Source organism: Salvelinus sp. IW2-2015, unplaced genomic scaffold (genome assembly GCF_002910315.2).
Source record: "Salvelinus sp. IW2-2015 unplaced genomic scaffold, ASM291031v2 Un_scaffold5685, whole genome shotgun sequence".
NCBI lineage: Eukaryota > Metazoa > Chordata > Actinopteri > Salmoniformes > Salmonidae > Salvelinus > Salvelinus sp. IW2-2015.
Genome location: NW_019946950.1, coordinates 1 through 18,365, shown reverse-complemented (window position 1 = coordinate 18,365; position 18,365 = coordinate 1). Strand labels below are relative to the sequence as shown.

Here is an 18,365-nt window from a genome sequence, read left to right as displayed (position 1 = left end):
AACTGTATTTGGACCACAGCTGGGCTTACACTCAGGAACTGTAGTCAGGTTGAGAAGCCAATAGCAAGCTATAGAACACTCACACAGTGGAGAGATGTCAGACATAGTATTAAACACTGACACACAGCAACTGACAGCCTGAATGACATCCTAACTACTAGAAAGATGGTCTCACAGTTATCAACTCTTCCACAAAATGTGATTGCAGAACAGTGTACAATATCAGTGCTCAATATCTATACACACCATATATCCCTCCTAATCTACGCCCTCGCCCTCATCCATTCTCTAACCAGCACTTCCTTTCATTCATTCACTCCCAATCCATCTCCCTCCCTGTCTTAAGTCAAGTCACCACACAATAACAGGCAGGCAGTCAGCCATACAAGGCTGGGTTGGGGTTGTGAATGTATCTGTAAGAGGGGTACAATCACCCCTGACCTTTGCATGTCTCTGGTGAACGAGGTAACAATGCGCTTCACCACTGATCCAGGATCAGATAACTCCTAACCATTATGAGGATGAACAACTATCGGACCCTGGGTCAGTGGTAAGGGATCCTTCTGCCTCCTCAGCTCTAGTGATGCTCTTCCCTTCAGTCATCAGTGCTCTCCAGCACGCTCTGGCTCAGAGCCAGGTCCCAGTAGTGTTCTGTTCCGTGCTTCTTAAAGTGTTCTCTAGCCATGTTCTCTGTAGGACACTGCTTAAACTTAATCTCCCCGTAGTTACGCTCCTTAGCCGTGCCCTGGGAGGATGGAGGAGGAGAGGGGACAGATGGAGGCAGGAGAGAAAACAGCAGGGGAAGAAAGAGAAAGACAAGGTTATATCAGTCTATACTGCATTTACAATCAATCCATTTTAAAGAAGCCAGTTGTCCAAGATGAGCATGATTATTATACGAAGCATGCATTACACTCCTGGAGCGTTAGTCAAATAAGATGTAATGGTTAACCACTCACCTCCCAGACCAGGCTGCATCTGTTGTTCTTCTTGGTCTCATCGTCTGCATCTGGATCTGACAGACAGAGGAGAAAGGAAAACGGATTCAGAACCACAACAACTACAGTGAAGTATTATGTAATATAAACAGTAAGACATACAGCGTGGATCATCAACTAGATTCAGCTATGGGCCCATTTTTTCTTGAGCAGATGGTCAGAACATAATTACAAATCATTTGCAAATTGACCGCAAGATGCCCATACAGGTAACATTTGACTACAACAATCATTTCAAACCATGCTTACATTTGTATACGATCACATACAGTGGCAAGAAAAAGTATGTAAACCCTTTGGAATTACCTGGATTTCTGCATAAATTGATCATCAAATTTAATATGATCTTCATCTAAGTCACAACAATAGACAAACAGTGTACTTAAACTAATAACACAAATTGTATTTGTTGTCTATATTGAATACATAATTTAAACATTCACAGTGTAGGTTGGAAAAAGTATGAACTCCTAGGCTAATGACTTCTCCAAAAGCTAATTGGAGTCAGGAGTCAGCTAACCTGGAGTCCAATCAATGAGATGAGATCAGAGATGTTGGTTAGAGCTGCCTTGCCCTATAAAAACAACTCACAAAATGTGAGTTTGCTATTCACAAGAAGCATTGGCTGATGTRAACCATGCCTCGAACAAAAGAGATCTCAGTAACCTAAGATGAAGAATTGTTGACTTGCATAAAGCTGGAAAGGATTACAAAAGTATGTCTAAAARCCTTGATGTTCATCAGTCCACGTTAAGACAAATTGTCTATAAATGGAAAGTTCAGTACTGTTGCTACTCTCCCTAGGAGTGGCCGTCCTGCAAAGAKGACTGCAAGAGCACAGCGCAGAATGCTCAATGAGGTTAAGAAGAATCCTAGTCTCAGCTAAAGACTTACAGAAATCTCTGGAACATGCTAACGTCTCTGTTGACGAGTCTACGATACGTAAAACACTAAACAAGAATGGTGTTCATGGGAGGACACCACAGAAGAAGCTACCACTGTCCAAAAAAAACATTGCTGCATGTCTGAAGTTTGCAAAAGTGCACCTGGATGTTTCACAGCGCTACTGGCAAAATATTCTGTGGAGAGATGAAACTACAGTTGAGTTGTTTGGAAGAAACACACAACACTATGTGTGGAGAAGACAAGGCACAGCACACCAACATCAAAACCCCATCCCAACTGTAAAGTATGGTGGATGGAGCATCATGGTTTGGGGCTGCTTTGCTGCTTCAGGTGATGCAACAGGACAATGACCCAAAACACAGAAGTAAATCAACAGAATGGCTTCAACAGAAGAAAATACACCTTCTGGAGTGGCCCAGTCAGAGTCCTGACCTCAACCCAATTGAGATGCTGTGGCATGACCTCAATAGAGCAGTTCACACCAGACATCCCAAGAATATTGCTGAACTGAAATAGTTTTGTAAAGAGGAATGGTCCAAAATTCCTCCTGACCGTTGTGCAGGTCTGAACCGCAACTACAGAAAACATTTGGTTGAGGTTATTGCTGCCAAAGGAGGGTCAACCAGTTATTAAATCCAAGGATTCACATACTTTTCCCACCCTGCACTGACTGTTTACACAGTGTGTTCAATAAAGACATGAAAATGTATAATTGTTTGTGTGTTATTAGTGTAAGCAGACAGTGTGTCTATTGTTATGACCTAGATGAAGATCAGATCAAATTTTTTGACCAATTTATTTAGAAATCCAGGTATTTCCAAAGGGTTCACATACTTTCTTGCCACTGTATACATCTCGTATGTTCGGACTACTTTGGAACAGATTTGCAAAAATTACAATCACTTGGAGTTGATTTGTTGCTGTTTTTAGTATTTTATGAGCCAATCAGTTGTGTTGTGACAAGGTTGGTGGGGGTATACAGAAGATAGCCCTATTTGGTAAAAGACCAAGTCCATATTATGGAAAGAACAGCTCAAATAAGCAAAGAGAAACGACAGTCCATCATTACTTGAAGACATGAAGGTCAGTCAATACGGAAATTAAGAACTTTGAAAGTTTCTTCAAGTGCAGTCGCAAAAACCATCAAGCGCTGTGATGAAACTGGCTCTCATGAGGACCGCCACAGGAAAGGAAGACCCAGAGTTACCTCTGTGCAGAGGATAAGTTCATTAGTTACCAGCCTCAGAAATTGCAGCCCAAATAAATGCTTCACAGAGTTCAAGTAACAGACACATCTCAACATCAACTGTTCAGAGGAGACTGCGTGACACTGGTGCTGGTGACACGGTCAGTGAGTTATTTAGAATTAAAGGCACAGCATGGCTACCACAGCATTCTACAGCCATACGTCATCCCATCTGGTTTGGGCTTAGTGGGACTATCATGTGTTTTTCAACAGGACAATGACCCAAAACACACCTCCAGGCTGTGTAAGGGCTACTTGACCAAGGAGAGTGATGGAGTGCATCAAATGACCTGGCCTCCACAATCACCCAACCCAATTGAGATGGTTTGGGATGAGTTGGACAGCAGAGTGAAGGAAAAGCAGGCAACAAGTGCTCAGTGGAAACTCCTTCAAGACTGTTGGAAAAGCATACCTCATGAAGCTGGTTGAGAGAATGCCAAGAGTGTGCAAAGCTGTCATCAAGGCAAAGGGTAGCTACTTTGGAGAATCTAAAACTTAAAATATATTTTGATCTGTTTAACACTTTTTTGGTTACTACATTATTCCATATGTGTTATTTCATAGTTGTGACGTCTTCACTATTATATTTCAATGTAGAAAATAGTACAAATAAAAGAAAAACCCTTGAATGAGTAGGTGTCCAAACTTTTGACTGGTACTGTATATATACATTAAATTCTCACCATCTCTCTTGGAGTTGTGTTCTTCCCATTTGATTCTGCTCAACATGAGCCTCTTGAACTTCTTCTGGGCTTTGGGACCTGAGAGAACAGTACATGCATGCTCAGTCATGTAGTTAACTCCGGGGTAAAGAACCCATTTACAGCAACAAGTCATAAGAAATGTTATGAGATTTTCATGAGTAATTCATGGTAATTAAAGGAAACTTGAATGGTTCAAACTCAGTGAAAGTAGACCCCAGTTAAAGAGACTAATATGGTCCCTCTCCCCTCACACCCTTCCCTCCCTCCACCCCTCTCTCACCTCCCTCCACCACCACCATGTTGACGTCTCGGTGTAGCACCACGGTGCCCGTCAGGTACAGCTGGTTGGCGTTAGCTTCCACCTTAAACTTCTTAGCCGGGTTGTGGAGGTTACGGATCCTGAGGGAAAGCGAGGGGGTGAGCGAGCAAGTACGAATGAGTAGGAAAGGCACACAGACACACTATGCTGTAAATAGTTACATGTGCACAGACTTACCTAAACACTATAACATGCACACAAAACCTTATGCTATCCAGAGAATAACCCTAACTCACCTATAGACTGCGATGTGAACTCCAAGACTCAGGTCCTCTTTCAGCTTCTTCACCTTCTTCTCTTTTCTCTGCTCGGTTGTGAGCTTCCGGGCTGCATTGGCCTCCTCATGGGCCCTGAGGACAAACACACAGACAGCTGGTTATGTAGTGAGAGATGTCATATGGGGAAGGGGGGAAAATGGTGAGCCAGGAAGTGGGTGAAATAGGAGCAGTGATAGATGGGAGGCAGAAAAGAGAGAGGGGGGAGAGAGAGCGAGGAGAAATGGGTTAATAGATGAGGGAGGGGTAAGAGAAAGAGGGGACAATACAGAGAGAAATGTGTAGTGGTTTGACTTACTTCTGTCTCTTGGCCATCTGTGCTCTGACGTGGGCCTCTACCTTAGTGGGATCCTGTACTGCCTCCGTACCYAGCACTCTCATCAGGTTAGAGATGCGCACTGACGGGACAAACACACTCAAGGTTAGAGATGCACTAAAACGGGGAGGAACACAGGCCTCAAACAGGACTACCACTCAGTAAAACGTCGAAGAGAAAAGCAGCATTACTTCAACAGCCCTGGTCTCGATCCTACCTTTAGGTTCTGGGGGGGGCATGAGCCCCAGTCGGACCTTCTCCTGTAGCTCTTTCTGTCCCTCCCTGCGAGTCTGTCTCCTCAGCTTCTTCTGTTCCTTCTTAGTCAGGTACACTCCCAGAGTCACTCCTGGCTTGTCTGTGTCCACTGGAGAGAGGGAGACCAACACTTAGAGMGKCCTTCTCAAACTGAACAGTAGTCTACGCCTCTCGGTCAGGTTGTCAACAAGGCGGCATGGCGCATCGTTCAGAAACATACATCTCTTTTACATCAAATATGGTTGAATTTTCAAACTAGTTTTCATCTGGAAGGCAGATAAAGGGTTTCTATCAAAACCAAACCCTTTGTCATGTGAAAAACAAGAATCTAGTCATACTCCATCACAGACGCTTAATAGGTCACTTTTGTTTTGAGCCGACTTCGCAGTGGGCATGATAAATCGGTCGAACCTGGTCCCTGGCGGCAGCCCGTTCCACACGACGCAGATCACTTTCAGCCATGCAAACAGCTAACGCCTACACGGGGCGTGGTGTAGATGATTAACCTGATAATTAGTCCAGGACCCTATTGGCGTTGACATAAAGTAACATCACAGAGAGGATGTGTGTGGTTACCTGGGGGGCTGATTCTGACGGGCGGGCTCCACGCATGGTTTGTGACTGCCAAAACCTCATCACGCACAAATGGTTGGTAATACTGTGGTAATCTGAGTTAGAGGAAGCAGAATGTGTAGCACAACTAGAAATACTGGAAAATGGTGGAGAGAAGGACTTTCATTGAAATTTACAAAAGGTATCAACAACTTGGACTATAGATGGTTAGGAGACTAAGTGGGATAAATGTGTCAAAGACTCACCAGGTCAATGTTGGAGGGAGGAGATTGTACGAGTCCCAGCATCAATTGAATGGGCACCTGCACGTCCCCAGCTCAATCTTCTTGGGGGCACAAGAGGGCCAAGCTTGTGGAGGCTCCTGGATCCTCAGTCTGTTCTTGGGCCTGGTCGATCCTCTCGTCAGCAGCTTCTCCAACTTGGGCCTGAAAGGGGAACGGAGGTGGTTTTGAGGGTTTCTATTTCATTTTGCGAGTTTAATGTTACACTCTATCAAAGTAGTTCCCTTCTGTGTATGGATCAAGTTGTTGTGAAGTAACGCTTTCAAAAATAAAGAGTCTATGGTGAGAGGTGGGAAGGGTGGACAGGTCAGGGGTCAGAGTTCGGTACCGTTAGTTCTGAGTCGCTGGGCGTGCTTCTCAAAGCGCCTGTCGGTGAGATTGAAAGCCCTTCTGGCTCGCGTGGGGAGGGTGCTATGTTTAACACGCCGTCGTCAAAGTAAGTTAGTGGACATCCAGTTCCTCGCCTAGGGCTTCTCCTTCAAGGCAGCTGACGGAACTGCTCCCTTTTCACCGCACGGATGGACTGTGGAGAGGAGATGAGATGAACAGCAGTCAGATTATTACTGTGGATGGGAGAGAGATGAATGAACACAGTCCGATATTAGCTGTGGATGGAGAGAGATGAATGAACACAGTCAGGATATAAGCTGTGGATGGAGGGAGATGAATGAGACACAGTCAATAGTTAGCTGTGGATGGAGAGAGCATGTGAACACAGTCATATTAGCTGTGGATGGAGAAGGAGATGAATGAACAAGTCCATATTAGCTGTGGATGGACGAGGAGATGAATGAACACAGGTGCGGGATGTGAGGGATGTTGGATGGGGGGAGAGGAGATGAAGGACAGTGCGAGGTGATGATAGCTGTGGAGCGAGAGGAATGAAGAGGGCGAGGGGGAGTCGAGTGGAGGGTGGTGAGGAGGGATGGGAGGGGAAGTGGGAGACGATCAGGGTGGGAGGGTGGTGGGCTGGGAGTGGGGAGGAGTATGAACACAGGAGTAGAGTGTGAGTGGAGAGGAGATGAATGAACACAGTCAGATATTAGCTGTGGATGGGGAGGAGATGAATGAACAGTCAGACAGGTGACTGAAGATCGGGGAATAGAGCATGCTGATTGTGAGAGTAGAGGAGAGTGTTGTACCTTTGAGCGTGGGCATGCGGTGTGTTAGCTCCACCTCGTTGCCGCTGGCATCCACGGTCCGACCCATATCATCCAGAATCAGAGGGGCCGGCTTGTTTGACTCACGGGCCTCCGCCACCTTCCTACACCCAACACACACACAAACTCAGATGACATGCGTGTTAAACCTCCCTGTAGTATGACATGTATTTGTGGAAGTGTCTAAAGYCGGGTCTGTGGTGTATGCTATACTCACGGTGGTGCTATCCCCATGGCGTGTAGGTTGGCCAGCGCCACCAGGTTATGAGGTCCTCCAGTGTTCCCAATGGCTCCCAGTATACCAGGCTTCATGGCTAACTGCGACTGGATGCGGGCCTGCAGCTCTGCAGCCTTCCTAGCCTTCTCGATGGCATCGTTCATGAAAGTAGCTGCCTGGGAGGGAGCGATGGACTGGGCCGAGCCCGAGGAGGGGGCAGAGGRAGCAGGGAGAARACGAGAGGCAAAAGGAGGGTCTGGCTGGGGAGTGGGCAGGGGCAGCCTCTGGAGGGGGACAGGAGATTGTGATMAGACAGTAACAACACAAGTCCACAATATYTGTCAGACATCTACACTTTTCATTTATAAGGAGGAGAAAAGCCAATCCTTCAAGASAGGGAGARARTGGAGGAAGATTAGTCTCACCTGCTGGGAAGACACTGGGACGAAGCTCAGCTGTTTCTTCCTCTCCTCTATCTGTCTGGTGGCAGCCTCCATCATCTGTTTGATCTGAGGACAGAGAGAGAGAGAATGAACACATTGATTCATTTCACAAGGATCGTGACACGTCTGTATGTGAAGCAGGATCTTGGTACATGTGTGTTTCATATGGGAAACAGTGTGTATGTGAGTCTGTGTGTGTGTGTGGCTACCTGTATCTTAGTGAGCATGCCAGGGCTCTCAGTAGGGGGTGCAGGTAGGACCTCTGGTTCCTCCACCTCCTCGAAGCGGGGGACACGTTTCCTCTTCACCGGCACACCATCTCCTGCCTCAGRGACGTCCCGCCTCGCACCCACTTCCACCTCATCACCAAAGACATCCTGGGGGAACATCAGTAGGCGGCAATGGCCTGAGGCTTAGCCAGAGGCACAGCCAAGCAATCTAACCACTGCAATAATTTAAACAACCTCCTGGGGAATATCCACTCACTGTTTCCTGCTCCCAGGGGAGATATGTATGACACTAACATAATAAAGATCAAGCCTTGAGACAATGACTTTCTGTAGATAAATGAGTTACTGAGTTGAAATATCTGATAATGGTAGAAACTCACCTAGCCTATTGTTTATACCCATTCAATCCCTTCCGATATCTGTTCCATCTCCATGGTCTAAACATGTAGGTAGCTACTGGTTACAGGCTAATGTGTTCCATCTCTATGGTCTAGACATGTAGATARCYWSTRGKTWSWAMCYASWRRYTAACATGGAWCGTGTGGTACAACAACAGCAGCAATGTGTGGTGAGGTCTACCTTCAGGTCTCTCTTGCGGTTCCTCTCCCCAGCACCCTTGTTCCCACGGGAATTGCGGCTCTCCTCCAGGGCCTCAAATAGTCTCTCCACGAACCCACCGGCAGACTCATCCAGGAATGGACGCAGCTGGTCTGATGGGTCAAAGGTTAGGAGTCAAGGGTCAAATACAACATTTAAAGACTGCTGAACAGTTATCTGTTTGAGTCAGACCCACAAAAAACAGACGTCTGGAAAAATAGGCTAACAAAACAGATAGACAGCGTACAACACAGCTTTTCTGCCATCATTTCAGTGTAACATGTCACACACCAACTGCCCTCATAATCCCCCTCTCACACACACCTGTGGTCTTCCTCTTGTCCAGGCCCTTGCCTACACAGTGCAGGGCCGCAGTGACGACWGTAGGCTCAGAGAAACCCAGCACCTTCTTCACGGTCCGTTCCACCCAGGGCCGCAGCTCCTCCACCTCCCGTTTAGGAAGAGACATCGTCTACAACACAATGGTTGTCGGTAAACAAACAAACACACAAAAAGACAAACTTCTTAGCTTAGCAAAGTAGCTACGTTAACCTAGGGCATGTAGACCGATCAGCCAAGTTTGACAAAACAGACCAACGTCACGTTTATCTACCCCAGCTAACGTAGTTAGGTACTAAAGTATGGTGTAGTTGACTTTTCCAAAGTTTAACAAAACACTCTGTTTTTCCACTTGTCTTTACATTTCCACCTGTCAACACAATTTCTTTGCCAGGTGGTAACTAGTTAGGACTCAACTACTAGCTTAACTTGCTAGCTATGTCTCAACTACTAGCTAGCATTGAACCTTCGATGTAGCAAGCTACAACAGTCTTGATTTCCCCGGCAGGTGAGATCAATTACCGAACCCAGACGATTTCGTCCTTAAGGTAAATATATCCTCTTATATCAATTTATAGATCTAAACGTTAATATTTAAAAAGATTGAAATACATAATAAAGCCAAAGCTGCTGTGAACAAACTTTCTTTTAGCCCGCGGCTTCACCGGAACGTTCTGAATTCAGAACCCGGAAGCGGAAAAACACGTGAAGTATCTTCTTCGACTGTAGACTGGTTCGTTGTTGCCACCTATCGTAAAGCCAATCATTAAAATCAACACGGTGAATAATAGTTTTTTATTTATTTAACTAGGCAGTCAGTTAAGAACACATTCTAAGTTGGACAATGACGGCCTTACCAAAATGCCTCCTGCGGGGACGGGGGCTTGGATTAAAATGTACAATAAAATATAGACAAAACACATCCACAAGAGAGACACCACTAAACCCTAAACAAAGAGAGACCTAAAACAACCAACATGCATGGCAGCAAACACATGGAAAACCACAACATGTGCAGCACAAAAACACGGAACAAACATTATTGGACACAGGACGACAGCACAAAGGCAAGAAGGTAGAGACAACATACATCACGCGAAGGCAGCCACAACTGTCAGAAGCGTCGTCCAAAATGTAGTCTTTGAATGAAAAGAGCATGCGATATAAACGGCCAGTTTAGAGGGTTTTGTGCAGGCTTGTTCCAGTCGCTTAGCTGCGGCGAATTGAAGAGAGCGACCCAGGATGCGTGTGCTTTGGGACCTTTTACAGAATGTTACTCAGAACTGGTGTTGATATGTGGAGATGAGGGCTGCAATAGTTTTTTAGATGGGGCCTAAGATAACAAAAAGAGCCTAGGCTTGCAGGCAGAGTACTTCATCAAAATAAGATTTGCCAGATATAGTCTACACATTTTACCCACTCACCCGTGCATTTGACACAATGAATGTCTTGTTAAAGTCTGTCACTTGGTACAAGAGTGTGTTCAGTTCGATTGAACCCTTTGCTACGTTTCGTATAATTGGTACTGAACCGCACGTTCCCCAAAACGTTAACAAATCCAAATGTGTCACATTCTTTCGGTAACACAACAGGTGTGACTAACAGTGACATTCTTTCTTACGGGCCCTTCCCAACAATGCAGAGAGAAATACTAGAACTTAAACACGTAATTAATACAATTCAATAATAAGAGACTTCAATGGGTGACGATAACTTGGCTATGCTCATATTAAGTACCGAGTCGTATTCCAGGTAACCGGTCAATTGAGGAATAGATAGTACATAATGTAATAGGAAAAGTGACAGTAAGTAAAAACGCAGTAGCAGCCAGCGTTGGCTAATGCTGATAAGTACAAAATAGGGTAGGCAAAAAGGGCAATGCAGTAGTCTGGTAGCTATTTGAATAAACTATTTAGCAGTCTTGTGCTGGAAGTCTTTGGCGTTTTATTGAACAGGACTTTGAGCTATTGCCTCCGGTTTGTAGGTTTGGCTTAAAGCAATGCAGGGGCGTATTTAAAGAAAGCCAAGCATTTCAATCCACAACCTACTCCCCGTATTTAATGGATCGTTCACGTACCCCGTCGTTTAAATTGAAACGTTACTCTACTGTTTTTCGTACTGACACGCAAGCCAGTAGTAGGCAAACAGCTAACTTATATTGCAATTGGAATGGTCGTGCACAGTCGGAGAGTAGAAGTGACGTATAGCATTACAGCCATAGGTCGGCCTTGTCAATTGAACTTCGCAATCGAATACCAAATATATACACTGAGGACATAGATACAAACTGCATTAATGCGTTTTTTCAATCACTACGGATGCAGTAAACAAACTGACATGCATTCATAGAATGGTTTGAAAAACACTGGATAATGGTTGAAGATGCGTCTTGTTTATGTTGGTATTTCCTTTCCGCGCCTCTTCTCTCCTTTTCCTCCTGGGCGTGATGATAGGCACCGAAGCCAGTAGTAGTAGTGAGCCACGGAGACTGCAGCATGTAGCCGGTAGCCCCCGTCTAGCCGGATTACATGCAACGCTCTCCCGACCCCTCATCCACCTAGTTACTCCCTCCCTTCCTCTCCACCTCTTCCCCATCCCTAGTACTACTACTGCGGTAGTGTTTTGAACCCTTGCACTGCTGTTTATAATATCTAGGCCGACTACTGTAACTGTACTTGCTGCTGTACAGCAAATAGTACGAAGCACCACCTTTTTCGTGGAATTCTGTTTGTCATTAATTTACTCTCTCTTTCATTCTCATTCCACCTCTTTTATTATCTCCATATTTCTCTCACTTTCACAGGGTCTCTCACACACAAAGCTACAAACATCTTTCCAATCCATCCCCCTGCATGCAGGAATGGACTGACTGAATGCCCTGGAAAAATAGTTTGCGGTAAAAAGGACACCTTTTTTTCACCTTATTTAAATTAACCAGCTAAGGCTAGTGAGAACAAGTTCTCATTAACTGTGACCTGGCCAAGATAAAGCAAGCAGTGCACAAACAACACACACACAGAGTTACACATGGATAAACAAACATACAGTCAATAACAATTAGAGAAAAAAAGTCTACGTAACTGTGTGTGCAATTATGTAAGATAGAGGAAGATTTAGGGAGGTAAGGCAATAAATAGGCCATAGTGCAGTGAGAGTAAGTTACCAATTTAGCAATTAAACACTAGGAGTGATAGGTATCGTGCGGAGAAGCATGAATGTGCAAAAGTTACGAGATACTGGGGTGCAAAGCGGGACGCAAAAAATAAATTAACAGTATGCCGGGGATGAGATAGTGGATGGGCTATTTTACAGATGGGCTATATACAAGGTGCGGTGATCTGTGAAGCTGCTCTTGCGGGCAGCGGAGGGTGCTTAAAGCTAATGAGGGAGATAATGGGTATCCAACTTCAGTGCATTTTTGCAATTCTTCCAGTCTTGGCAGCAGAGAACTGGACAAGGAAAGCGCCGCAAAGGAGGATTGGCGTTGGGGACCAGGTGAAGATACCTTGCTGCAACCGAGCGCGTGCTACGGCAGAAGAAAAAACGGATGGGATGCTGCCAACTAGGTGACCAGTGACGGAGAAAGGCAGGGCTTAACTAGCAAAGACTTAGTAGATGACCTCCCCCGCCAGCCAGTGAGCCCTTTCGCACCACGAAATATCGAAGCAAACGCCCACGAAGACACGAGACGAACACGCACCGAAACAAAGCCAAGGCCAACCGGCAAACCGAAGCGGTCGAGAGACGCGACCCCGATGCACACTAGGCCAGTACGCCGCGAGCCAGTGAGCTCCACGGGCAACGCTGCGCTCACACCACACCAAAACAGGGCCCAAGCCACCCCACAAGAAACTAATAGCCCTATATGGGCATAATTAGGGGTGACAAAACCAGAGTGGCAACTAAGTAGGAACACCCAGGGCTAGGCACCTGAGATCCAAAATTGACTGCCCACGAAAAACAACGCAAGGGACTAAACGACCCAAGATGGTTAGAACAAAAGCCAACCGGAGCCAGGCAACCAATATATCCTTAAACAGTAAAAAGATGACACAATCGACCCAGACCGTCAGCCCAAAGGATCGGCAACAAAGAGAAAACGGACAACTAGGTCAGCAAAAAATTTTCGAGACTGTAATGGAATTTGGACAAAAACAGCACTGAGCTATAAAAGAACCAGGAGAAAAGACAAGGGATGCTTTCGATAAACAGAGGAGAAAGCCCAAAAAGAATCTTTAATATAGTACGGCCAAAGAGGCAAAAAGCATCCCATATCATAAAGAAAAATTATCATATCCATTGAAGACATTGAGAGATAGCTTGGAAGAAATGTCCCGAAGTCATCGCCGAAAGCGAGAGCAGCAACGGCGAGTCGCTCACAGAAACAATCATAAACACAGGCCAACAACCATAGGAGTGACTCCTTGTAAGGTCCCAGCGTATCCCACAACAAACTGATAAATACTAAAACCCAAAGGCCAGTCACCCACGGCGAAAACCATAAACGCTAGTACGACCGATGAGCCAGGGGCCAAGGACCCATGAAGAAGACGACAAAACGACGGAGGCGGGCAGGAGGCGAGGCACAGCGGGTAGAATCGTTGCCAAATTTGAAGAGCAGGGTGCATTTAGTTTACTCCATGCATCTGATAAAAGAAAACAGAGCAGTGAGCCAGGCCACAGCAAAGGAGAGTTGCCTAATGTGAATGAAGCTCCGTGCGGTGGAGGTACGTTAACACAGTGTCCAAAGAAAGGCCAGAAGTATACAGAATGAAAAGTGTGCGTCGTGGGTAGGGTAGGGTGGGACCCTACAAGGCAAAGATCACCACAGCCACAGCCGAAGATGACATCATCTGGATGATATACAGCGGGAGAAAAGATACGAGCATGCCGGAAGAATTGAAAACCCAGAAATGTCACCCAATAAGAGACGGCCACAAGCACTCCGGACAACACGGACGCCTCCGATTTGACACACTGAACTCTGAATTCTGAGAGAGTCTGGACAACTTAAACCGCAATAGCCAGGCCCGATGTATATAACAAGCTTCCATGGCACGAATGTGCCACTGTACCGCACCACAGACCACCTGCAACACCAGTCTCCCCACACCAAAACATCACTTTCACGCACACGAAGTATCACCCTTCTCCGCCAGTACACACTCAGAAACCTACCCCAACAAAACACAACACCACAGCTCTCAATGGTTGTTGTCAAAACGAGCAAGAGTAGCTAGACGAGACCACTAAAGCCCAAACACACGCACGCAGTGGGTGCAATGCACGTCAATCTATTAGTCCTAAAGGGCCCTCGAACCTGGTACAGTATGAAAGTGGGAGAAGGGTCTGTGTTAGAATGCAACCTCATCCATCCTCTGGTCTGGTTGAGACCAAAGGCTTCAGCCCTTACCTTGGCATCAGGATACATTGACTGTCAGCCCCTGTTGTAGTTTTATTCTACAATGTTTTCATTTTGAAGGGCAACCTGAAACTGAGTATACCCATAGACATTAGGGTATAATAGTAACCAGGATGGGCTTATTATAAAAATTGAGTCGGGTCAGACAGGGATGCTTGGCCCATAAAAGTTGAGGCTAAGCCCCCACGCCCGTAGGGGGACGTCCCACAATTGTCTCAACCGACCTCTCCGGCAGATGTCCTTTGGTGGAGAGGGAGAGTGGACGGCGATTCTTGATTACAAATGGGAATGGCTGTTGGCAGCGAAGGAGCATACAAGCCTCCTGGAGGAGCAGCTGGAGGTTGCGTAAAGTTCTTGCACCCCCAAACCGCGTGCGCCGTGGTCACCCTAACTGCCCATAACCCTGTACGAAGCCAGCAACGTTTTATAATCATTTTGTCTTGCGGCTAAGAATTCACCCTGTTCTGATGGCACACACAAGCACAAAATGGAATGAACATCAAACTATGTGATCCCCAGTCCCGAGTCAGATTCAGGTGTCCGTGTTTCATTATTCTAAACCCAGTTATGTAAGGTTCTGATGTTTGTCGACAGTGGGTTCTAAATCATTCAGTAAGAAAGTTCCCTTCGGTACCAGAGGCAGACTCTGGGTCACGCTGCTGTCTGACAGTATCTCCAAAACCTGTGTGTGTGTGTGTGTGTGTGTTCACTTCACACCAACTGAGACTGCATGCCTAACACACTGAGCCCACGCCCCTAAGTACACACAAACAGATGGCGCAGAGAGCTGGAAGGAAGTACGACGATGAAATGTGAGTAGAGTAGAGAACAGAGTCGGCGGAAGGAGAGTGACCCGTGTTGCACCCATCATGAGAGAGCTGCCAGGAGAGTGGGCCGGAGCAGAAAGCGAGCCCTGCGGGATTTTGGACAGGCGACGTGGAACTCTTCTGAGGATGGTGGGTGCGTAGCCATCTCGACTAGCGACCCGATGATGAGACGAGTCCATTCATGCACAATGGTGGGAGGCGTGGGGATAGCCGCACACGAGACCGCGTGCAGACCCATCTCCCGCGAGCACAGCTCCGACGTTGTCGACGCGACACAAGTGGATCCAGGCCCTCTCCCATAGGCCACGACTCGGATCTCCCCAGCAAAACAGCACACGAAGACTGCTCAATGGTGTCATGATACTTCGAGAGCACCCCAGTGCGATTCGACGCGATTTTGGTGTCCCCTGTGTAAATGGGAGGCGGTGTATGAATTGCAACCCATCCTCTGGCGTGTTGAAAAATAGCTTCATCCTAGTTCAGTCAGAGCGATTGACGTGTCAGTGGTTGGGGTTATGATTCACAATGTTCATTGAAGGCACATAAGACTAGGCGTATATCCAGAACGATTAGTGTGGTAGTTACCTGAATATTGGAGTTGCCACAGGGATGGGTGGGCCCCATTTGGAACTACAATGCTTCGCCACGCCAATTGTCTCAGGACTTGGTATGATTCCTTGGGGTAGGACCCATTGCTTAATACAGCATGTGAAAGGCTGTGGAGCAGGGGGAAAAACAGCCCGGAGGAGCAGGGCGGGCAGTGCGGAAACAAAAGGCGGTCCCGGACCGAACGGCCCCGATGACCCAAAGCACTGTAAGATCTGTTTTGCTTGCCTGCACGCCTGCTTTGGAAGGCGCGACACACGAAGCAGAGAAGTGCAAATTCGAGAAACGATGAAGCCCGGCCCAACAGGAGATCAGGGCCATATGCGGAACCCGCAGAGGGTATTGTTCTGCTGCGTGTCGGACATGAGGTGGCTAAATCATGCGAGAAGGTCCGAGACGCCAGGACGGCGGGGGTCCACGCGCTGTGATACACTTCCGTGGCGCAGAACCCGCCGGGCGGAGAGAGAGAAAGTGAAGAGGGAAGGGTGATGGTGGGGTGAAGTTCACGTTGCAGACCAAACTGAGGCGGCAGTCCGTAAGCACTGGACCCAACCCGCCTGAAAACAGACCTAACAGTCCTCAGACTATGAATGGCAGACGTGGTGTGTGTGCCATGCGTGTGCATGTATAATCGGATCATGTGTTGTTCAACGTACATGTGCAAAATAAACCCTCATTGACATACTCGGCGGAAGCACAGCAGTGTTTACCTCGTGGTGGCACCATTCCTGTGCGGTGTCGCCGTTGCGACGCGAGTTTCTCTCTCTCTCGCATCCCACCTTTTTCGTTTGTCTCTCATTCAGTCAACGCTAGCAGTTCAGAGAGCTTGCGAGAGAGAGCCGATTTGCAGACCGATGTCGTCAACCATGAGCGATCATAGGGCAGTAGCTGGTCGCGCGAGAAGAGCCCCAATTGTGTGGATGAGAGACTTCTGTGTCCTTGAAAATATGGTCCACATTTCATGTATTTTTAGTCTGCCCCTGCTGATACATCATATGGCCACCAAGCAAGAACAAAAATTTGAAATGTCTGTGCTATCTAAAATATTTGAATCTTTTAAAATGTTTATCTATATATTCCTTAAAAACAGTAGGTTCAGTAGTGTGAAGGTTAACTCTATTCCCTCTCTTGGTATATAGCAGTTCAATAGGCAGGACAGTTAGTGATGGTTAACTCTATTGCCCCCTGTATTGCAGTGTGCAGGTTTAATGCAGATCCAAGTTGTTTTGAGAATAGTCATCATTCAGCCTGGAGATTGGCGGGTGAGTGGCAAGTGCAAGTAATGCTGCGGTGTGTGTGTGTGTGTGTGTGTGTGTGGGTGTTGTGTGTGTGTGTGTGTGGTGTGTGTGTGTGATGTGTGTGTGTGTGTTTGTGTGTTGTGTGTGGTGTGTGTGTGTGTGTGTGTGTGTGTGTGTGTGTGTGCGGTCAGTAGTTTAGAGATAACAGCATGGCTTGCTCGCGTGGATCTAATGGAGCACAGTGAATGAACAACAGCAGAGACAGATGAGAAGAAGACAAGACAGAGAGTTAGAGAAGCCAGAGAGAGACAGAGAGCCAGAAAAGAGAAACAGAAGAGAGAGGCAGAGAGCGAGACAGACAGAGAGAGAGACAGAGAGAGACAGAGAGAAGGGTGAGGTTTCCAAACCACCATGTTTCTCAAATGTCAAATTTTGAAGTTGTTACCAAACGCTAAACAAGTTTTCAAATGTTTCGGGTATAAGGGTTAGGCATTAACTCCCATTTTACGGTTAGGGTTAAGGTTAGAATTAACTCCACATTTTTAAGGTTAGGGTTAATTAGGCATTAACTCCCAAAATCTTAAGGTTAGCATTAACTCTGAATGGTTTGGCACCAAAGCAGATGCTTAGGCATAAATTAGGAATTAACTCAAAATCCCTTAAGGTGAGGCATAACTGGAGAATGGTTAGGCTAAGGGTTAAGGTTTGGGATAGCTTAAAACAAAAATCCTTAAAAAAAACTTTCTATTGCTGGATGAACATGTAAACTTTTGGTACAGCGCGTAGATGCTTAGGTTATGGCACATAACAGCTAGGGCAAAAACCAAAACATTTACCCCTTGGTCTATCCAGGAACCGGGTTGGTCAACACTGCCCTACATACCCGGTCTTGACGAAGAGAAAAAAAAACTGTCGGGAGGTTCCCTTCTGCACTGTTCAACCAATCCAGTAACTGTGGCAGGAGGAGTTGACATGGAGTTCGCCTTGTTAGCGTCCAAAAAAGCAGAAGTCATGTCACAGCTCTCTTTCCATATTCCCCTGAAAACCGGAACATTCCGGTCGGGTGGGGACTTGGCAGAGGCTACACCAGCTCTAGATTACTACGGGGGGAGGGGTTGGCTGAGAAGTGTTTGTACACACTGAAACATTGTAGAAATCAACAAATTTTATATGTTCTTATCTGTGTTGGGATGCTCTGCTCTGGCATAAACATTGGAGTTAATTCATTCTAGGCTGTGTGCGGTGGTGGGGGAGGAGGTTATCTTTTGACTTTCCTCCATTTCAATGTTCAAATAAGGAATACAACTAAACACACCACAAAAAAACACAAAAATTGTACTTTCTTGGTTCCCAAACCCCACTCAGCAGTAAAATGTCATCTGTTTCCTTATGTGCCCTCTACATATCCCACCC

General features: G+C 46.4%; 1 protein-coding gene across 1 annotated transcript; it reads right to left on the bottom strand.

Annotated features, from left to right (window-relative positions):
* Window positions 1-6: 6 nt before the first annotated feature.
* Window positions 7-9,007, bottom strand: LOC112078436 (U4/U6 small nuclear ribonucleoprotein Prp3-like). The gene is made up of 16 exons (XM_070442050.1): window positions 8,845-9,007; window positions 8,503-8,633; window positions 7,903-8,070; window positions 7,676-7,759; window positions 7,251-7,534; window positions 6,921-7,137; window positions 6,371-6,396; window positions 5,895-6,017; window positions 5,596-5,687; window positions 4,982-5,149; window positions 4,747-4,846; window positions 4,410-4,523; window positions 4,135-4,253; window positions 3,834-3,911; window positions 960-1,015; window positions 7-745 (listed from the first exon to the last, which is right to left on the bottom strand). The coding sequence occupies exons 1-16, from the start codon at window positions 8,987-8,989 to the stop codon at window positions 596-598; spliced, it is 2,055 nt and encodes a 684-aa protein (XP_070298151.1). The 5' UTR covers window positions 8,990-9,007; the 3' UTR covers window positions 7-595.
* Between the last annotated feature and the right edge of the window lie 9,358 nt (window positions 9,008-18,365).